The sequence below is a fragment of the Halichondria panicea genome, chromosome 6, assembly GCF_963675165.1.
Source record: "Halichondria panicea chromosome 6, odHalPani1.1, whole genome shotgun sequence".
NCBI lineage: Eukaryota > Metazoa > Porifera > Demospongiae > Suberitida > Halichondriidae > Halichondria > Halichondria panicea.
The window spans coordinates 1,063,363-1,084,367 of record NC_087382.1 but is presented as its reverse complement, the minus strand read 5'-3'; the positions used below and the strand labels follow the sequence as shown (position 1 = coordinate 1,084,367).

At 40.6% G+C, this 21,005-nt stretch overlaps 2 protein-coding genes across 2 annotated transcripts; both read right to left on the bottom strand.

Moving 5' to 3' along the window:
- Window positions 1-6,678: 6,678 nt before the first annotated feature.
- On the bottom strand, window positions 6,679-8,371 carry LOC135336893 (TNF receptor-associated factor 5-like). The gene has a single exon (XM_064532760.1). It carries the CDS (start codon window positions 8,247-8,249, stop codon window positions 6,939-6,941), a length of 1,311 nt encoding a protein of 436 aa, XP_064388830.1. The 5' UTR covers window positions 8,250-8,371; the 3' UTR covers window positions 6,679-6,938.
- A 1,684-nt stretch (window positions 8,372-10,055) lies between these two features.
- LOC135337173 (uncharacterized) lies at window positions 10,056-13,753 on the bottom strand. Its single transcript, XM_064533072.1, has 2 exons — window positions 10,735-13,753; window positions 10,056-10,084 (listed from the first exon to the last, which is right to left on the bottom strand). The coding sequence occupies exons 1-2, from the start codon at window positions 13,751-13,753 to the stop codon at window positions 10,056-10,058; spliced, it is 3,048 nt and encodes a 1,015-aa protein (XP_064389142.1).
- Window positions 13,754-21,005: the final 7,252 nt, after the last annotated feature.

Sequence of the window (21,005 nt, the reverse complement as noted above, 5' to 3'; positions counted from 1 at the left end):
CAAGAAATTCGGCGGGTGAATAACTCCAAATTCGTTACAACGTCATTCACATGCATTGTAGTTTTTGCTGTTACAGTATAGAACCTCGATTATCCGGCCCCTCCATTATCCGAAACCTCGATTATCCGGCTTGACAGTTTTATTTTTAGAAAATGGGCGTGTACCTCAAATGCGCATGCGCGTTACAGCTGTTACCATGGAGACATGCATGCTTATCTTCTGCGCATGTGCAGACAACCATGTGGCACTGCTAATTATCAAGTGGGTGGATCTCAAGGCGTGGTTTATCTATTCGATTATCCGACATATTCACTTATCCGGCCTGCTTCTGGAACCAAGGTGTCCGGATAATTGAGGTTCTACTGTACTGACAGCAGTTTTTTGTAGCATTTTGGTATTTTGTGTAACATAATAACCATCATGATGCTGATAATGTTTCATAATAATTATAGATAAATACAGTGCGCCCATGCGTGGTGACATTAAAGTCTTGATGTGCACTGTGGTGGATGCATGGAAGCTTGGAACAGTTATCAGTCGGTTCACTGTGGTATAGCCACATCTGGTGCGGATTGTTTATTTTATTCTATTCTCTGTAGTTATTACTGAGTTGAATTTCCATTTTACATCGGTCACTCGTGTTCACCTTTCTCTATGGTGTCCTACAGTTTCTCAGTGGCGTTCAGTAGTGCCCGTGGTGTCTATGGTGTCCTATAGTGTCTACGGTGTCCTACAGTTTCTCAGTGGTGTTCTGTAGTGCCCGTGGTGTCTATGGTGTCCTACAGTTTCTCAGTGGCGTTCAGTAGTGCCCGTGGTGTCTATAAGGTGTCCTATAGTGTCTATGGTGTCCTAGTTTCTCAATGGCGTTCAGTAGTGCCCATGGTGTTTATGGTGTCCTATAGTGTCTATATATGGTGTCCTTCAGTTTCTCAGTGGTGTTCAATACTTCCCGTGTTGTCTATAGTGTCCTATACAGTTTCTCAGTGGTGTTCAGTAGTGCCTGTGGTGTCGTCTATGGTGTCCTATAATATAGTGTTGTTCAATAGTGCCTATGGTGCCCAATAGTGTCCTACTATTGTCTGTGGTGTTCAGTAGTGCCTGTGGAGAGTTTCTCCAGTAGTATGCTGCGCAGCGATCTCCATGTGTATCTAGGTAACTGTATAAGACCACATTTAAAACAACGATTTTATTTCTGAGTTTTATAATTATGTGCATGAATTTCATAAACAAAAGGAAGTGATGGTTAAGTTTACTAGCAAATGTGCATGCAATTGAATGCAGTTATGTTTTTGTCCATGGTGACAAGAGTTTCTCTATTTATCTTGCGTATAAGGAAGTTTGCTTGACTTCTCGTACAACATTTTTTCATTTCCTGTCTTTGTGTTGAATGTAACATTTGTTGGTAGTTTTTCTACAATAATTGGCCTTAGAATAGTCAACACCACAGGCACTACTGAACGCCACTGAGAAACTGTAGGACACCATAGACACCACTACAGAACACCACTGAGAAACTGTAGGACACCATAGACACTATAGGAAACCGTAGACACCACGGGCACTGCAGAAACTGTAGGGACACCATAGACACTATAGAGCCCCGTTTACACGACCCCTATAATGCGGGTCGAATCCGGATTGAATCCGGGTCAGATTTTTCTGAGTAGTGGGCATAGTAAAATGATCATTTGCGCAAACATTGGACTGATAGGAAGCTACAGGCTTACTCTAGAAACACCCACGAACATGTACAACACCTCAGAATTATCCCTTTGTGCTTACTCACAGCTAAACCGCTTCTGACACAATCTGAACCACCTCCAAAGGTGGGTTGGCTAATCCGGATTAGAACCCGGATAAGGGCCGTTTACACGAACGCGGTTAGGTTTAATCCGGATTCCAACCCTGATTAGAAAATGCTTGTAGTAATACTGCAATCTGATAGGTCACTGAGAGGTCCATTATTTCACTTATGGACCTGAGGTCTTCTAAGTAGGTCTATTATACTGATTATACCTACAGGCAAGATGATGTCAAGATTAACATGTATGGAACATGGCAACATCACACAGTTTATGTTGAAGTCATAGTAACGATGATACAGTGCATCATTAAAAATTAATTTTTTTTAAAGTTTTGCGTTCTGCAGTGCCGCTTTGCAGCTTTTATCTCTCTCTTGCAGCTACAATAGCTAGTGCTCTAGTGCAGAGCTAACTACTATGACAATAGCAACTTTTTATTTGCAATGCGTGATTCTCAAGAAACAGAAACTGCCTTCATCAATGTGAGTTTTTTATGTAGACTAGCCAGAGCAAAGCTTTAACGTTGCTTGAGGCTTGTAGAAACTCTTGGTTTCAGAGTCTTCTTTGTGTTAATATAGCCTAGCTTGCTTAGCACTATTCTAAACCAGTTATAGGCCTCGTCAACGGTCACTATGGAGTTTTGAGACCCTCAGGCCCTTAGTAGCACCCTCGCTACGCTCGAGATGCTACAGCCTCGGGCCTTCAGGTCTCAAAACCCCATAGAGACCTTGGACTCAGTCTATAACTATTATTTAAAGGCCTCGTGTAAACGGGGCTTAGGACACCATAGACACCACAGGCACTACTGAACACCAATGAGAAACTGTAGGACACCATAGACACCACGGGCACTGCATAACACCACTGAGAAACTGTAGGACGCACCATAGACACTATAGGACACCACAGGCTAGTACTACAGAACACCACTGAGAAATTGTTGGACACCATAGACACCACGGGTACTACAGAACACCAATGAGAAACTGTTGACACTATAGGACACCACGGGCACTACAGAACACCAATGAGAAACTGTTGGACACTATAGGACACCACAGGCACTACAGAACAACATTGACAAAGTGTTGGACACCATAGACACTATAGGACACCATAGACACCATGGGCACTACAGAACACCACTGAGAAACTGTTGGACACACTACAGAACACCACTGAGAAACTGTTGGACACACTACAGAACACCACTGATAAACTGTAGGACACCATAGACACCACGGGTACTACTGAACGCCACTGAGAAGCTGTAGGACACCATAGACACTATAGGACACCATAGACACCACGGGCACTATACAGAACGCCACTGAGAAGCTGCATGTAGGACACCATAGACACTATAGGACACCATAGACACCACGGACACTACTGAACAACAAGATACTAAAAGACACTATTGGACACTAAAAGACACTATTGGAGTCACTACACAAGACACCATGTTGTACACTATAGAATAATAAAATGCTGACACAGCTTATTTCGTGGTTCTTACATCCAGTACCAACCCATTTAAGGACCATGCTCATTCCTTTAATAGTTGAACTTTGACCCTGTACAAGAGAAAATTGCCAAGCCGGATAATCGAGGTTTCGGATATTGGAGGGCCAGATAATCGAGGATGTTTTATTGAGGAACCAATAAAATGATTGCCTCAAAAACTCATTCTCAATTATAGCTACACACTTACTTTATTGAGTGTGGTAAAGTACGGCGTGTAATTAATGGTACTATACTACTTAAGTTAAGAGTACGTATTATATTGTGCACACTAAAATCTATAAGCTATAAGTTACTTGAGTCAGTCGGAAAGTTCTCGCATGTTCTCTCCATTACTTTACACTTGTGATTTCTCACTGTTAGAAATACGAAATCTCTTAAAACCCGGCCCATGACGTAACAATCCAGCAGGATGGTCCAGGGTTGGTGATATCTTGCTCTGTTTTGTCCCCTTCTAGTCGGTTCACTGTGTAGCCACATCTGGTGCAGATTGTTTCACTATTATTATTAATAATACAGGGTTTTATTCTCTGTAGTACTGAGTTCAATTTCCATTTCAGGCATGGACCACTTCAGTTGGTGATCGTGGTCGCCTTTCTCCAAGAAGACCTTGCAATTATCGTGTCCGTCAATGTTCACGTGCATTTTATAGCCAGGCGTGATGAAGAACGAAGCTGATCGAGCTCTACACCATAACACTTTAACTAGTGGTAGGTAATATCGTGTGTCATCTGGTGCTAGTGTATCGTGGTCATTGTCTCTATACACCTATAGGCTAAGAAAGCTTTTGATGGTATCGATAGCTGCTTGTGTGTTCTGAGGATCAGAATCAAGTTGCTCAGTTACACAAAATGCTAGTCCATCAAACTTGAGAGAGTTGTTGTAGCTGATTTTTGGTAGTTTTAACCTTTTGTTCCATTGCTTCTTTTCATACTTTGTCTCCTGCTTAAGTTTAACAGTCTCTGTCATCACTAGCTCCAGGTGGTGCTCTGTGTTTGATGCTTTATGTACTGCCAGATCTTGTCAAAGGTGTTTGTTTAAGAAGCAAAAAACAACAATCTTGTATAACAAGTGGTATAATTATACCATGCATGCAGTCATACAGAATTCCCCGAGGAAAAGTTGATAATTCGCACAAATTTAAGAAGTGGAAGTGTTATTATTATTATCTTGAAGACATAATTTTATGCCTCGAGGCATTGCCCCACGAGACCTATAGCAATGCCTCAAGGCATAATTATGCCCTCAAGACATTATTTTAAAACGCTGAGTTAGCCAAAAATAGTTACTCACTCAGCAATTTCCTTAGCCAAGGGTCTATTCACTGTGCGTGGGTGCATGTAAACACATTTTTGAAACCACATTTCCTGGATCTGCCTAGCCTCGATTCCGGGCCGCACTGAAAGAGAAGTAATGGAACAAAAGATTATGACTACTCAGTGTCAGCTACAGCAATTCTCATACACTCAAGCATTTTGTGTAACTAGGCAGCTATAGGCATCATTCATTATAATCCTCGAAACACACGAGTAGCTGAAGAACATCAACAGCTTTCTCAGCCTATGTCTAGGGACAATGACCACAATGCTAGCACCAGGTGACATAGTTGAAGATCGAACCTGTCCAAGAGAAAATTTGCAAAACTAGATGCATAATTATGATTGGAGGTTCTAAGGGTCAGATAATCGAGAATCTAAATAATTTTATTGGGATCAATACTCAAAATTATTGTCCCCTCAAAAACTCATAGTATGCAGACCAGTGTATTCATGCACTCCTGGCATGACTTAATGGTACTTTTACATGTACCATGCACACTTGTGGTTTCTCACTGTTAAGAATACAAAGTCTCTGACGCAATACCCCTGAAATGTGCTTGTGAGTGGTGATATCTTGCTCTGTTCTGTCACCCTCTAGTCGGTTCACGGTGTCAGTATAGCCACATGTGCAAATCTACTGAATATACAAGAACATGGTATTTATTATGAATTGGCTGAGATGCTGCCTCTCGTTTTCACTCCTAAGATCTTCAATCCAAGCCATCAGAGGAGCTCGTTCAACTGCAGGCAAGTCCTCAAAAGCATCTTCCCTCCCAATCGATTTAGTGATCAGTGAGTCACTGATAACAGACCACTGATCCTTGAACATTGAACTAACTAGCATAATTATTACAAAAAAATAAAAAAATTATTATGCCTCGAGGCATAGCCGCACGAGGGATACGGTAAAGCTGACTGTGTGTGTGTGTCTGTTCCAGCTGTAACTGCTCAACGGTTGCAATGTGACGAAAGCTAACAGCTTCTATAGGCTTCTAGCCACGTTCTCTTGGATTTTGATTTGTGGATTTGCAAAACTAAAGCTTCTTTCTCAAGTTATGGCTAGTTTGACTCACATTGAAGGCTGTTGCAGTCTCTTCAGAATCTTTTATAGCATCATCTGTCCGCACAAACTTTCTATTCAACATATGAGTTAGCCTTGCACTAAAGCGCTAGCTTTTTGTTAGCTACAATACTCAGAAAATATCTAATGTGCATGCACGCTCATTCCCCATGTGTGAGAAATAATATCCAAGATCCAGATCCAGATCCTCCTGGTAGAATCATCTTTGTCTTGAGGGCCTGGTAAGCCACAAAACACTACCCCATATAACAATATAGATAACAATATGCATGTACACAGGTCTTTTCTTCTTAGATATTATATACACTGAACTACAGATCCTGGAAGAATCAATTTTCTTCTTTCTTTAGGTCCTGGTAAGCCACATAATACAACAATAGATGCATGTAAATAAGTCTTTTCTTCTCAGTGACTTTATATTGATAAGCTAACTTTAATATAAAATTCATTATAGAAACTAATATAACACTCTAATACTTTTCAGCGAAAGCAAAAACATGGCGAGAGGCATTAGCACAGCGCCAGCTTGAACACTAGTTATAGATAGAGTACAAAATGGTCATGTGTCAGCATGCGCATGCATGTGATTCACTCTATCTATAATTGGATTCACTTAGTGAGCTAGGGAAAAACCACGGATTACCCCTACATGTATAGCGGTTTGCATAACAGCAAAACCACAATAGCCTTTTTAGGCTGTCAGCTATGAATCATTCCCTGACTCTTCTTTCTATATTCATACTTTCAGTTTGGGTTATTGTATCAATCATCCTTGCTTAGTAGCTGCATGTATAAAATATGTATAACTACAGTTGTCCAGAAAAAAGAGCAAGGATTGACTCAAGCGTAATGAAATTCATAGCTGAAAACAAAAAGGTTTTGCTTTGAGCCCTTGCCGGCTCTGGAAAACTGTTGTGCAAACCACGTACAGTGTCACAATAGGTCTTTAAACCGTCAAATTAAAGTTTTCCGGTGGACACAATGTCATTGCAGCAGTAGCCACATCTGAGACGCCAAATTAAAACCGCCAATTACGGTAAAATAAAATGGCTCACCAAATATGCATGGTATAGCTATGACACATGCAATGTGCACTAAAAACCTTTTTTTACAGCATGCATATATCTCTATGATTACATCTACCCCAGAGTGACCTCTATACTTATAGACAGGTTTCTGGTAATAACAATGTGCAGGCTATAATAATACTTGTCAGTTAAGAGTCTCATGTCGCTTGTTGCTTATACAATTATGTTCTCTTACTGTTAGAAGCAAAATGTCTCTTTCGTCCCCTTTCCCAATTATCTTGAGTAGTCGTGGGTTGGGAATCTCTTGTTCTGTTCTGTACCGATCTAGTCGGTTCATTATGGTGGGAGGGGAGACACACCTGGTGCAGATTGTATTTGTGTACAGGGCTTTATTCTCTGTAGTACTGAGTTCAATGTCCAGTTCAGGCATGGGCCACTTTAGTTGATGATCGTGTTTGCCTTTCTCCAAGTAGACCATGCAGTGTCCAGCATTAAATGTTACGTACATTTTGTAGCCAGGTGTGATATAGAACGAAGCTGATTGGGCAATATTTTGGGACACTTTAACTAATGGTAACTCGTATTGTGTGTCACCTGATGCTAGCATTGTGGTCATTGTCTCTAGAGAGCTTTTGATGTTCTTGATAGCTGCTCGTGTATTTTGAGGGTTAGAATCGATGGTAGCTAGCTGCTTAGTTACACAAAATGCTAAGGCATCAAATCTCAGTGACAGTTGCTGCTGCTGAATCTTAGCCTCGTGTTTCACTGATTCTTTTTCAGCTGCTGCTTTTTGTTTAAGCGTAACAGTCTCTGTCATCACTAGCTCCAGGTGGTGCTCTGTGTTTGATGCTTTATGTGCTGCCAGATCTTTTCGTGGAATCATTTCCGTACACCCAGCTTCAAAGAAGGGACATTTTACTGGTTCAAGAGGGCACACCTTCTGGTGATCTGCTAAATTCTTGCGCTGTATTTTCTCATGCCCACAACTGTTGGGGCAAGAAATAGGAAAATGTGGGCATTTGTCTATGTGACTATTCACTGTTATTTCTTTGTGCATCCCCTTTAAGTTGCAATACTGACATCGTACCAGACGATTTGGGCACTTGTTGTCCTCGTGATCTTGAAGGTCTTTTCGCAGCATTATTTCTCCACATTTTATAGTGCATGATACCTCCACTAACAAGCATTTCTCGAGATGTTGATTGCATTCACCCAGTGCAGGGATTTTGTCACATCCTTTGGAGCGATTAAGACAGTAGATCTTCAAGCTATCTACATGTCTTTTCATATGTAGACTCTTTATGAATTTGATGTTTTCATGTTGACACGCAGGGCAGTCATTTTTTTCGGTTAGCCAATCATCCAAACAAGCCTCACAGCAGTGCTGGCCACAACACTCAATCAGTACTGGATTAGTTAGAACCTTTTTGCAAATAGTGCAGTGATAATCTTCCGGTACTTTGTCTACAAACTCGTAATTAACTGCACTAGCCATTGCACTAATTGTATCAAACACACTCTCTCTCTCTCTATGTTACTAGACACACCTACTGAAGGTTATCTCCCTTATATAGGCTTTCAGTTATGGTTTTAATTAAAAGCCTCAAGTATTTGAACATTAATTTTTGTTTGTGTGTGGGCATAACATGCTGTATAACAGTATACTAACTGATAGTGTATTCATACTAATAGTGTATTCATGCATGCACTCCTGTACAAATATAGATATAGTGTTCACGCCATACTAATAATTAAAGGTATATACTAGTAGCTATTCTGTTTGAAGACTTTTAGCATTTAGGTTTGCACACAAAAATTGTTTTGTGATTGTGGTCCAGATTTCACTGCATGTTAGTATTATACAATGTACATCTACACAAAATGTACACCACTCTATTTCACATGTTACATGAGCTCGTCCCCCTTACAAGTCTAGAGAGATCTGATATATATATTGCCTCAGGCCCTCCTTCAGCTGTATACATGCTATAACTCTTTAAGCACAGAAAGTGATGATGAAAGGGAGCGTGCCACGTCTAAAACAGTGGCAAAAATCGAGATTCTGGATGGAGCAGTAGGAAACGGTCGGAGAAGTTTGAAAGATTTTGATCTTAGTTCCCGGGGAAGGAGGCCATTTATGCGGAGGCCATTCATAAATGGCCTCCTTTTAGTTTACATTGCACATGGCAGCCTTATAGATATCAGTGAACATTAAGTGAACCTTAAGTGCATACTGGAGTTTGCAGAATCTTTGCCACTCATGAATAAAAGTGTTGAGCACTGTGGTTCTTAAATAGAAAGTAAAACAGACCACAGTGCATGTATACACAAAATCCATATAAGGAACGCGTAACGCTCTACGCTTTTACTGGTGTGTTGCAAAGATCTGCCAACTCCAGTACTAGCCTCCTTCACTGGCCTCCAATGAAATGCGGCCTCGGATCGAGGCTAAGTGCATACATGATGTGTTTTACTGGTTGGCCACTTAAATGTAACTATAGGCATCACTTTCGTGTGGACCACCAAGCATAATATGAAGATGGGAACTAGAACTATAGACTACCCACATAAATGGTTTTGCTCCTTGGTACTACATGTAAGTCAGTAATGTAAGTCAGTAGTAGTCTCGAATTCCAGCTGGCTCTTATTGTAGCGTGGGATGGAGAGAACCGTCTGGTAACACTAGGCAGAACGTTCTGTCAGTCAAGAATGTAATCATCCTCTAGAGAACCCACAATTTCATGCACACCAGTTGTATTCTTGAAAGCTATCTTACATTATTGTGGTACTCTACCAACATTCCGTCCGACGGCAGAAAAGAGTACTACGTCACCAGACGGTTTTCTCCCTCCCACGCTACAATGAGAACCGGCTGACATGAAATTCGAGAGGATATAGAACTATAGTAGTATTAGTGTTGTGGATTGTTGAGAACAGGACATGCACAAAATGACTGAGTGTATTCATTTGATGGTCTTGAAATTGATATTTTACTCTAGACAGTAGACTTTTATCTTGTGGTCATTATGATTTATTCAGCACAATTACTGCTTTATTTTTCATATTTTTATCATATTGTGGTAATTGACCTCATAATGTAATCTATGTATAATTATGGGTGGTATATAGCCGGCATAATTATCCAACATTTAAAATAATTATTACATATTAGCACAACCATGTTTATCTTTAACCTCTCTCTTTAAACTAGTAGCATAACAAATTGCTAATGACAGTAACTGTTGTAACTAACAATGCCTACAGATGTTATTTTAAGAGTACCTCAGCTAAATGAGACAGTTCACACTTCATTGCGTATGGGGCCTATTTCTGTGTGTGTAACAACAGGACAATGGTTAACTCTTGTAGGGGGAGGGGTAGCCTCAATTCCAGGCCGCTAAGAGAGGGCCTGGTATCGACTGTTTGCGCATGCGCCACCTATTACCCTGAAAGTGGGTAATTCGGATACCATTGTATTTTGCTCAGTAAAACAATGACGTCACAACGAACGGAAGTGGATTGAAGAAAGTGGATAGAAGTGTGATTGTAGCCCGTGTGATAGCATTCTAATAGCTACCCTTAGCCTACTATGTTAACAAAGGACTCACAGCCTGCAACAGAGTGGATAACAATCCTCTGAACGGAGGGGAAGGCTGACAATAGCCTATATGATAGGCCACGCCCATCTGACACTAACCTTGGTGAAAGTCGACTCTATCAGAAAGAAATTGCTGCTGTAACCAATACAGCTCTGTCTCTAGCTAGCTAGCTATATAGCTCTGTGTCTGACTTTATGAAGAGTATTCTTTGTCTGTATATGTTATTCAGGATATAATTCGGGTAAAAATTCAGTTTAATGGGAAACATTACGGGAATATTATCCAATAATTTTGCGCATGCGCAAGCAGTCAGTAGCAGGCTAGCCTCGATTCCAGGCCGATTAAAATACGATCGGCCTTGAATCGAGGCTAGTAGCAGGCCTAATTGTTTAGGCCTTGAGAAGGAGGCTAGGGGAGGGGCTGGTCTGTAGTCCTCTGTGGTGAGGGGGGCTAGCTCATCCATGTAGGGTAATCTCAGCTGGTCCGGCCTCGTGGCTGGTCTGATGATGGGAGGAGTGATGTAGCGATCAGGGTCAGCTTCTTCTTCTGCTCCATCAGTGTAAGGTGGATCCACTGGGTCTCTTTGTTCATAGTCGTCTACTACTTGGAGTAATTCATCGTCATCGTTTTCATCGGCTACTAGCTGATATATTTCTCGGCCATTGTTAGCTTGTTGAAGTCTCATGTCTGCAGCACCAGCTCGTAAAATTCTTTTGATACTCTTAACGAGTTCTTTTATCTTGAGCCATGTTTTGGTCTTCTTCAGTATAAAGTGGTGAGAATGGTAGATAATTATTGTCACAAAAATAATGAAAGCTATGGACATTGAAACATTGGCCAGTGTTTCTTGCTGTTGTTGTGTTTCAACAACGTAGGAGGTTCCAATAGATAGAATGCCAAGATTAAGCAGAAACAACGCTTCAAAATATTCATTAAGTTGCTTTTTATACACTCGATTGTTCAATGATATCAGTCCGAATGCAATACACCCAGATGATAACACAGGTAGAGAAGTGTTTGTAGCCAGGGCAGCTCCTATATTTTGAGCAATCTGAGCAAAGAGGAGCAGTCCCACCCAGTAGCGATGCTTGGGAGTGAATGGAGCATGGAATGTGTCCATGAAGCCAGTGTACTTCGTGTTCTTGGTCCATATCATAACCTTGGAGCAGCGTGGAAACCATTGTCCAAAGAAGAGCACTACAGTGAACAATCCACCGGCAATGAAGATAATGGCTGCAGCAACAAACTGAGGGATGAAATCTGAAGTAAAGTATTGCACATTTCCATCATACAGCCAAACAGTCTTGGTTGAACCGTCAGGATAATCCAAGACCCTGTATTGTAGTGCAGCAATGATAAACCGTAAGAGTTTGGAATAAGAGAGTAGAACGAGTGTGCCTAGGGCAGCAACTGGGTTCTTGTTGGAGAGGAGTTTTGCAAATGATTTAAAGTGTTTACTCAAAATAATTATTAAGAACATCAGAATAAACAGGTAAGCTGGGAAGACAAGTTGAATGAGCAGTTTTGCTTTAGAGGTCATTCCATTGTAAAAGCACGTCCCAATATCTAAATCAAGATTCACCCATGATATGAAAATTGTTAAAAAGTTGTTTAAATTTGGTAAGAAAATTGCTCTATTAGCTGCTAGCATATTGACGTAAAAAATGAAACCATGAATATTCCCAGTTGCTATAGTGATGTCGAGCACAAGAATTAAGGCAACTTGCAATATACCAGCCAGCGCAAATGATATTAGTAGAAGAAGTAGAAGAAGGTGAATATCAGAACATTCTTCACACCGTGACGTAGCCAACAAAAGACCGAATCCTGGTTTACATTCACCACATAAGACACCACTTTGATTGTAGGCACACTGTTTGTCAGGGTTGCTTAGACTGATCTTCACTGGCCCTTGTGCGCAATAGTCAAATACACAGTTACTAACAACATACCCTGTTCCGTTGGTAGTATTTATGAATTCTATCCATATGTTACTATTTCTTTCCAGCGTTATGGTCCCATTTTCTTCAGAACAGTCTGTTATCTGATATGGTAGTAAGTCTGGATCACAGTCACACTTGCACTCAATATCTGACTGAATTGGTTTGAGTCCAATAGGGCATGTGCAGGGTAGAAAAGAAATATTAAAAAGTTGTCTTGAAATTCCCAAATTGTTGCATGGACCCTCAGCATAGAGTTCCACTTGAGCAGAGCTGTCTTGTGAGAATACATTGTACTCTAATTCTGTGCACTGATTGCCAACTTCTTGTTCTGTCTGTCCTTCTTTGAGACGACCAACTCCACTCTCAGTGATAACAGAACTGCGAATTGCAGCATACACTGGATTTCCAACTTGGTCAACAGCCATAACACTGATTTTAAATGTGTGTCCCTTTTTTGTAGAAACATAGTAATTTTGTGAATAGTTACAAAACATCACCTGCAGGGGCCTAGAAGAAATTAATAATTCGGTGGAGGATTTTATAGTGTTATTTATGTAGTCCAATGTATTTGAAGAAATTTGATATTCAGCACTTGAACTTATTGTACACCTGTCCAACATACCTCCGTAGATGTCTGCTCCTGACTGAGTGGCTGTGTTGTTAGTCATGAATGTGTTGAAATAGTTTGGATCATAGTAATACCCATACAGACTAATTGTTTGAATGAAGCAGTCAGCAAAAATGATGTAGGTTGCATCAATTTCTGTGGCCCCTACTTTGCAGGCACCACTGTCTGTGTCATCTGCCACAAATATTCCCCCTCCGTACTGAGCCAAGTTCTTCTTAATCATTAACTTGACTAACGGATCCTGAGTCCTATATTCTACATCCGTTTTAAATAGGTACATTCTCGATCTTTGCTGTAGATACACTCCACCTCCACTAGCTTTAGCTGTGTTTGAGTCAATGTTGACGTGCGATTGAGTTACAACTTCAATAGTTGAAGATGATGCATAAATACCTCCACCATTATTCTCAGCAATGTTTTGAGCAATCTCACTCTGTCTATTTGGAGGAAGTGGCTGACCATATGCACCTACCATCGGCACTGATTGGAACTCAACTCTACTGGAATATACATATATCCCTCCACCATTCTGTGCTGTGTTGTGATAGATCTTTATTGGCTCTTTTACAAGGAGTGTACTTTCTCTCAGAAGTATCCCTCCTCCAGAGGTAGCTGTGTTGTTGGTGATGATCACTCCTTCTGTGTTAATGTATATTTCACTCTGGTCAGCGCTGATAGCTCCACCAAACACACCACAATTGTTACTCAGCATTGCAGGTCCATTAAACTCGATTCGACTATTGAAAGCATAAATGGGACGACTATTGTTACTGACAATATTCCTTCCAGTGAATGTTACATTTGACTGTGAAATGTTCAAACTGCCCATGTTATTAGCAATTCTAGTGTTGATGATCAAGGTGGAAGATCGGGAGACATGAATTACTCCACCCTCTTTAGCAACGCTGTTTGTTATCTCACTGTCGGAGATGGTCACGCTACTATCTGAGAAAACAAGAATCGCTCCACCATAGTTAGCTCTGTTGTATTTCAGCGTACTGTTGGAGATAGACACATTACCTGAGTCAACAACAATCGCTCCACCTCCATAGTCAGCACTGTTGTTTGTCAGCTCACTATTGGAGATGGACACACTACCAGAAACAACAACAATCGCTCCTCCACCACCATAGTCAGCACTGTTGTTTATCAGCTCACTATTGGAGATGGACACACTACCTGAGCCAACATAAATGGCTCCACCATTCTGAGAAGCTTTGTTATTTGTGAAGTTACACCAAGCGATTACTACAGTACCAGATAACATTTCTACTGCTCCTCCACTCTCAGCACTGTTATAGTTGAACTCTGTTTTGTTGATCAGAGAGTTGTTTGATTTAATGTCAACTGCACCTCCATCATTTCTAGTGAACTCACTACTTGTTATGTACACATCATCAGCCTCAACGTGCAGTGCCTGACCAATGTTGTTCATAAAGAGAGTGCTCTCAATTGTTGCAGTTTGAGTATTAGCAATCTTAACGAGGTGATTTTCCGCTTGATTGAGTAATACAAAGTCCGAAAAGTTGCAGTCTTTGATGTACACATCATTGGCACCGTCAATGGTTAAACCTTGATGTGAGTTTTGTGATCCAACATTCGCTCCAATAAAACCCAAGCGTTCAATATTCAATTTGGTAATACTAACAAAACGTATCGTACCATTGCTATGGAATCCAACTACAGTTGTACTTGTGTTCTGGCCGGTGATTTGCACATGTGAGAAGTTACGAATCAGTAACTGCTCAGTTAACACATGATCTCCAGGTAGAAAGCTCAAGGTGAGATTGACTCCATCAGATAACAGGTCTGTTTGAACAAGCTGCTCGAGAGTAAAACAAGTTCCATTTCGATAGTCATTACACAAGTCGGTTGAATCCACTGGCACAATGTGATAGTGCTCACTCCTGGTAACAGTAGCTAGGGACAGTAGCACTAACCAGCTGAGAATGTTTCTAGACAGCATATCTGAGGTGCATGTATTGAGGATGGTGTTGGTACGTATGTTATAACAATTATGCTGCTCCAAGAATGGTTATGTACTAATTATATACAATGCATGCCATATACATTGTAGTAACTGCAATCATGTTAATTAAACTCACTGTTTAATGGATGCTGCACTTTTGTCTGTTTCGCTAGTCAAGGAGCACTTAATATTGTGTGTTAGTGATTACCAAATGCCATGCACTTATAGCGGGGGAGGGGGGGGAGTTTGGCACTATTTCAACCATGCACACAATGGTATAGCCATCTGTGCTGTATTGTCTACTGGCTGTGGTAGACTCATTACTTCCCTTGTGGTTTCTCAGGATAATGGTCCAGCTGTCGGAAGCACCCTGTTGGAAGCTAATGTGTAAAAGCATCCTGTTGGAAGCTAATGTGTAAAAGCACCCTGTTAGAAGCTAATGTGTAAAATCACCCTGTTGGAAGCTAATGTGTAAAAGCACGAAGCCTCACAATTTGAGATATAATAGTAGATACTATCACCGATGCATGTTGTAATTTTGGTTTTTGCTTCTCAGTATAGCCTCGCAACTCTATATTGCCAAACTGCGATGGGTTTTTTGAAAAGTCTATGATACCTTCTCAGTCGATTTTGTTTCGTCCTAGATAACTAACTTGACTTCCTTCCTATTTAGTACGCAGTGCAGTATGCATGGCTTCATCTTGTGCATAACTCGTTTTAGCCTCGATTCCAGGCCGCACTGAACTTGTTTATGTTCTCATGCATGGTCAATGTTAAATTTGTATGACATCTCCTAGACATAAGTGCACTCCCTACACCAAGTGGGAAGGACAGCCTCCTATTCTCATATGGTACTCGTCCAAGGAAACCAGAACTCGGCGTGTACTCATATAAGGACTATTAACTGGTTGCCGTCCAGTACGTTCACACACACACATTACAGGTACACACACGAACATAAACACATGCACATATAATTATTGTAATGTCTCAGTCTGCATGTAAAAGTAGATGCAGCGTTATCTTTAATTGAGTAAAAACATTTGCACAGGTGGAAACATATGCTAGGAAGATTTGAAGCTAATTAGCGCGTGTGGCGTAGATCACAGATGCAGACAGTGAATGAGTCACTGACCAAACATGCATACGTGGTGTGTGCTTAGCTTCCTCTGTGTGTGCTTAGGCTTCCTACAAAATTGACTGTGGTGACCATGCAGTACACATTCTGTCAGACAAACCCACTCAAGCACACATACACAAACTGATTACACATTGTGTTAGAATTGCTTTCTCTTGAGTGGCTGCCTTTTAGATGTGCAGGAGGGAGATTAAATGATCCCTAATTAAGAGCGTGCATTGAACATATTATTACCCCCCTCACAAAGTGGAGGGTGTGTTCTAAGCTGAAGGGATACAACCAGTCGCTCACACCACTGACGACTATATATTGCTATAACTCTAAAGTAATAAATATAAATCATATCATATGTATTCATGGATGCTGTACATACTATATATATATGAAGGAATACTTTCTTTCTGCATGCCTCTAGTCTAGCTCAAAGCAGCCAAGTCTCGTGTGATTTGCTTGCCTATAGAAGCGACGGTGGACTGTCAATTTGCTGAAGCAGGTTGTGACATCAAGCCAAAGCGTAAAGACCTCGAGAGCCACTTGGATGCTATCATGAAGCACCATCTATCTCAACTAATGACAGCACACATGAAATGAAAAGAATCAAGTTTTTAAAGAAAGCCATGCAGAGAAAGGGCGACCTACCACTCATGCACTTTTGCAAAGACGTGTTTTGTAAATCAAGAGTATTAACCTCCAATTCTGAAATACAAACATGTAAACTATACGTAGTTGAATAATAACTATAATTACCCCGTGCATGCGCAGCGCCATGCAGCAGAGTAGAGTGATTGGTGTGTGTGCAGGTGTACAACTTTTCTGGCACTTTTATTCCTTTTTTGTTTCTCCATTGTATTTGTCTGCTTATCAAACAGTTTTAGATTCTTCAGCTCACGATTCAGAACGCACTTCTGCATGTCGCCATGAAACATGCCCGGGTGGAATGGAACAGAGACACAACCAAATCCAATTTCATTGTCCATTAGACAAGAGCCTCTACTTTGCAGCTGGTAACAACATTGCATGGATTCACACCATCACGGCCCTTGGTCATTGGACGCTTCTACTTTATAGAGTGCATGCATGGCTGGTACGTGTAGATTTATCCCAACCATGCACAGGCCTTGTATGGATTTCATGGCTGGATGCACATGGTATGGCAACATTGCATGCATGTATGGATTCACCCCATCCACAGCATATAGATCCAATTTCTATGTCCATTAGCTGAAGCTTCCACTTTAATCCAAGCATGCCTATATTTAGCCTCGATCCCAGGCCGATCCGTCTCCAACTGAACACTATGTCGCCTCCTCGGCCTGGTATTGATTGTATCTGGGCATGTGCTGTGGTTGCTGTGGTTGCTCAGGTATTCGCTCAAAAAGAGCGAATATAGAAACACTAATAGTGTATGTAAGCATACTTACTCCGTAAAATCACCGTTAAATCACAGAGAACTCCGTGTCATAGGTCTATTCTTTGCAAGTTTAGTTTGTCAGAGATATAGGCTTAGCTAGAGTGTGAGGAGCTGTCTTGTGCGAAGGAAGAAGGAGCGAGGAGGCGACCTAGCGTTCAATTGGAGACGGATCGGCCTGGGATCGAGGCTAGCCTATATTATGCATATAGTTTAACTTAATGGACATAGCACACAGTTCCGTTATACTGTACCTACTTAAGAGTGGTATTAACATAATTATTCTAGTGACATTTTCTCATTGACACTGACTCATAACAACTGACTGCAATTGTTCATCACTTCAAGTTGTTAAAGCATTTTCTCTGGATATCATCATGAAGATTTCAATGATTGCCACTGTGGCTCTGCTATCTCTCGTGGCCCTTGCCTCTTCTGCTCCTCATGACCATGGTTATTATCAGAAGCTTATAGATGCCCTGGAGCTGGAGCAACAAGATGACTCAGGTATATAATAATGTATATCTTGTCCAACCACCACTAGAATTAAAGAGAAAGTGGCACCATTAATTTGACAGTTTGCACTATTAATTTAATTTAAGTTGGTTCATTTTGATAGTTGACATGATACATTACTTTGACTACAGCTCGTCAGCAACACTATTATCAGCTGAAGAATGTCCTGCTTCAACAAAATGGCCCAGCTGCTCATGTCAATGAAAAAACAGGTATAAATGTAATAAGCAGAATACAAAAAGTTTGTAATACAGTAGAACCTCGCTAATCCGAATAGAGCTGGACCAGACCCCATCCGAATACATGAAATTTTTGGATTAACGGATGTCATTAATTGATTATGAATATCATTAATGAAGACACTTTTGTACATGTATATAATTATTATGATAATATTATTACTGTGGCCAGGAGCTGCTAGCTAGAGAATAGTCTTTTACCTCAACTTTCTCTCCAATACAGTGAGTCTTGTGAGCTTTCTTTTCGTTTCTTTGCAGTGGCCATGCATTGTCATGAGCAGTTTATTTGCTGATTCAGCAAGGCAAGTTAGATTGTGCATGCGCAGTAGTCTATACTGACAGCCCTCCTCTTTTCAGTTTGCCATTAATTTTTGTCCGGATTTGTGAGGTTTCGGACTAAAGAGGTCCGGATTAGCAAGGTTCTACTGTATCTATGAAATATCTAGCTAATAATTGCGCTGCTAAACTCTGATTAACATTGTGTGTCCTACTAATTGTTCGATAAAAGTAGCGATGGATTATCTACACTTAATACATATAATTTCCTCCCCTTTATCCGTTGTAGGAATGACCGTCCGATTTGCTTTTTATGGTGCAAGCTGTTCCAACAATATCCACTACAACCTTCTTCAATACACTAGCACCAACTGGGTCAAGAGTCTGTGTGAAGGAAGGACCAGCTGCTCTGGAACTGTATCTACTGACGTTCTCACGGATCCTTATCCTGGCTGTGAAAAGTCCTTCATAGCTGTCGCAGATTGTCCCAATGGGCAACGCACAACTGACTACTTGACAAAGGAGGCTCAGGGGAAAACGTTTTATCTACAATGCCGAGTGTAGCTGCATTATGTACATAGCTACTGCACTGATGGATCTGTCAATTGCGTATATATGCTGTATAGAATGAGACATAATGTAAAAAGTTTCCGAAGTGTTTTATAGTTATCAATATAGACATTGTCTATTTGTCTACATGTCGCATAATATACCATTATTAGTGTACATCATGTACATGTAATTAGGTATACATGCCTGCATGCTTGCACAGTCTGAGTAACAGGCTTGCCTTTTGAGCGTTAATGTAATTGTTTCGAGTCATGTTTCACTTTCAGTATTCTGTCAGAGTGGACACTTCGCCTCTGAAATGTCTTCCAGGAAGTGGAGTACTGGATAGTGGGCCATAAAATGTTCAGTGCATACGTGGTGCACGATTATCAAGGGGCCACGCAATGAAGCTATCACCAGTGGACCTGGTTATATATATAGCCGAGGCCAACTTGCACTGAGCAGAACTAACAAACTAAATATTATACCTCACGCGTATATGCGCATGTACACACTATTCTACATACACTTGCTTCCACCATAAAGGTATTGTTTTACGGTGAAAAAAATGTATGTGCATGGGGATCACGCGAGTTTGCATACCTGGCTTTACTTTTCTTTTTATGTCCATCATTTCCTTCTTTACTGCCTCCCATCATCTCTAGCTCATTAATTTATATTTAGAGCTGTAGACAAGAACAATAAAAAGTAAAGCTTGTGCATGGACGAGGCTAAGCATATTAACCTGCAACACATAATAGCTAGTCTAAAATGTGAGTACACTGACACTCAAAAAAGTGTGGTATATGCGACCGTTTTAGTGTGCCCACCGCACTTCAGTGTATATCATTTGATACTATATGCATGTGTGTAGAGTGATTGGTTTGTGTGTGTCGGATTGTGTGCATGTGTGTTGTAACTTTTAGCACTTTTATTCTCTATTTCTCGATTGTCTTTGTTAGATTCTACAGCTATAGCTCATGACTGTTTCAGAACGCACTTCTGTATGTCGACATGAAACATGCCTGGGTGGAATGGAACAGAGACACAACCAGATCCAATTTCATTGTCCATGCATTAGCCAGCCTCGATCAGCTCCTGCATGGTAACACCATCCACAGCCCTTAGATCCAATTTCTTTGTCCATTAGCTGAAGTTTCCACTTTTAATCGCTAATTAAACATCAAAGTCCTGTGTAATGTGGTGAATCCAAGCATGCTGTAATTATTATTATGGTTTATACTTAAATGGCCAATGAAATTTAATAGCATGCACATGTCAGTAGTTCTCTTGTACCTCTGTATTAGTATATTAATTGAATTCTCATTGTGACAGTAACTGCAATTGTTCATCATTTCAAGTCGTTAAAGCATTTTCCTCTGGATAGCTATAGCTAATATATAATAATCGTGATGAAGATTTTAATGATTGCTACTGTGGCTCTGCTATCTCTCCTGGCTGTGGCCTCTTCTGCTCCCCACGGTCGTCGTTATTATCAGCTGCTGATAGATGCCCTGGAGCAACAAGATGACCCAGGTATTATAGTGTACATCATTTTACCAATCGGCATGCACTACTAGAATTCATGAGAAATTGACTTGCACCATTAATTTGAGTTGGTTCACATGTTTGAGAGTTTTCACAAGAGTACATTGACTATAATTATATAGCTCATCAGCAACAGTATAATTATTATCAGCTGAAGAATGCTCTGCTTCAATAAAATGGCCCATATGCAGCTATTCATGTCAATTAAAAACTGTCATAATTATATAGATCTAGCTGTATACATTTGTTTGAGTGCAAGACATAAATGTTGATGAAGACGCTGTTAACCATAATAATTGCGCTGCTAATTAAAACTCTATCAATTAATTAACATGGTTCTGCCGACTAATTGTTCGATCAAAGTAGCAATGGATTATCTGGATACATATAATTATTATACCTCCCCTTTATCTGGTGTAGGCATGACCGTCCGGTTCG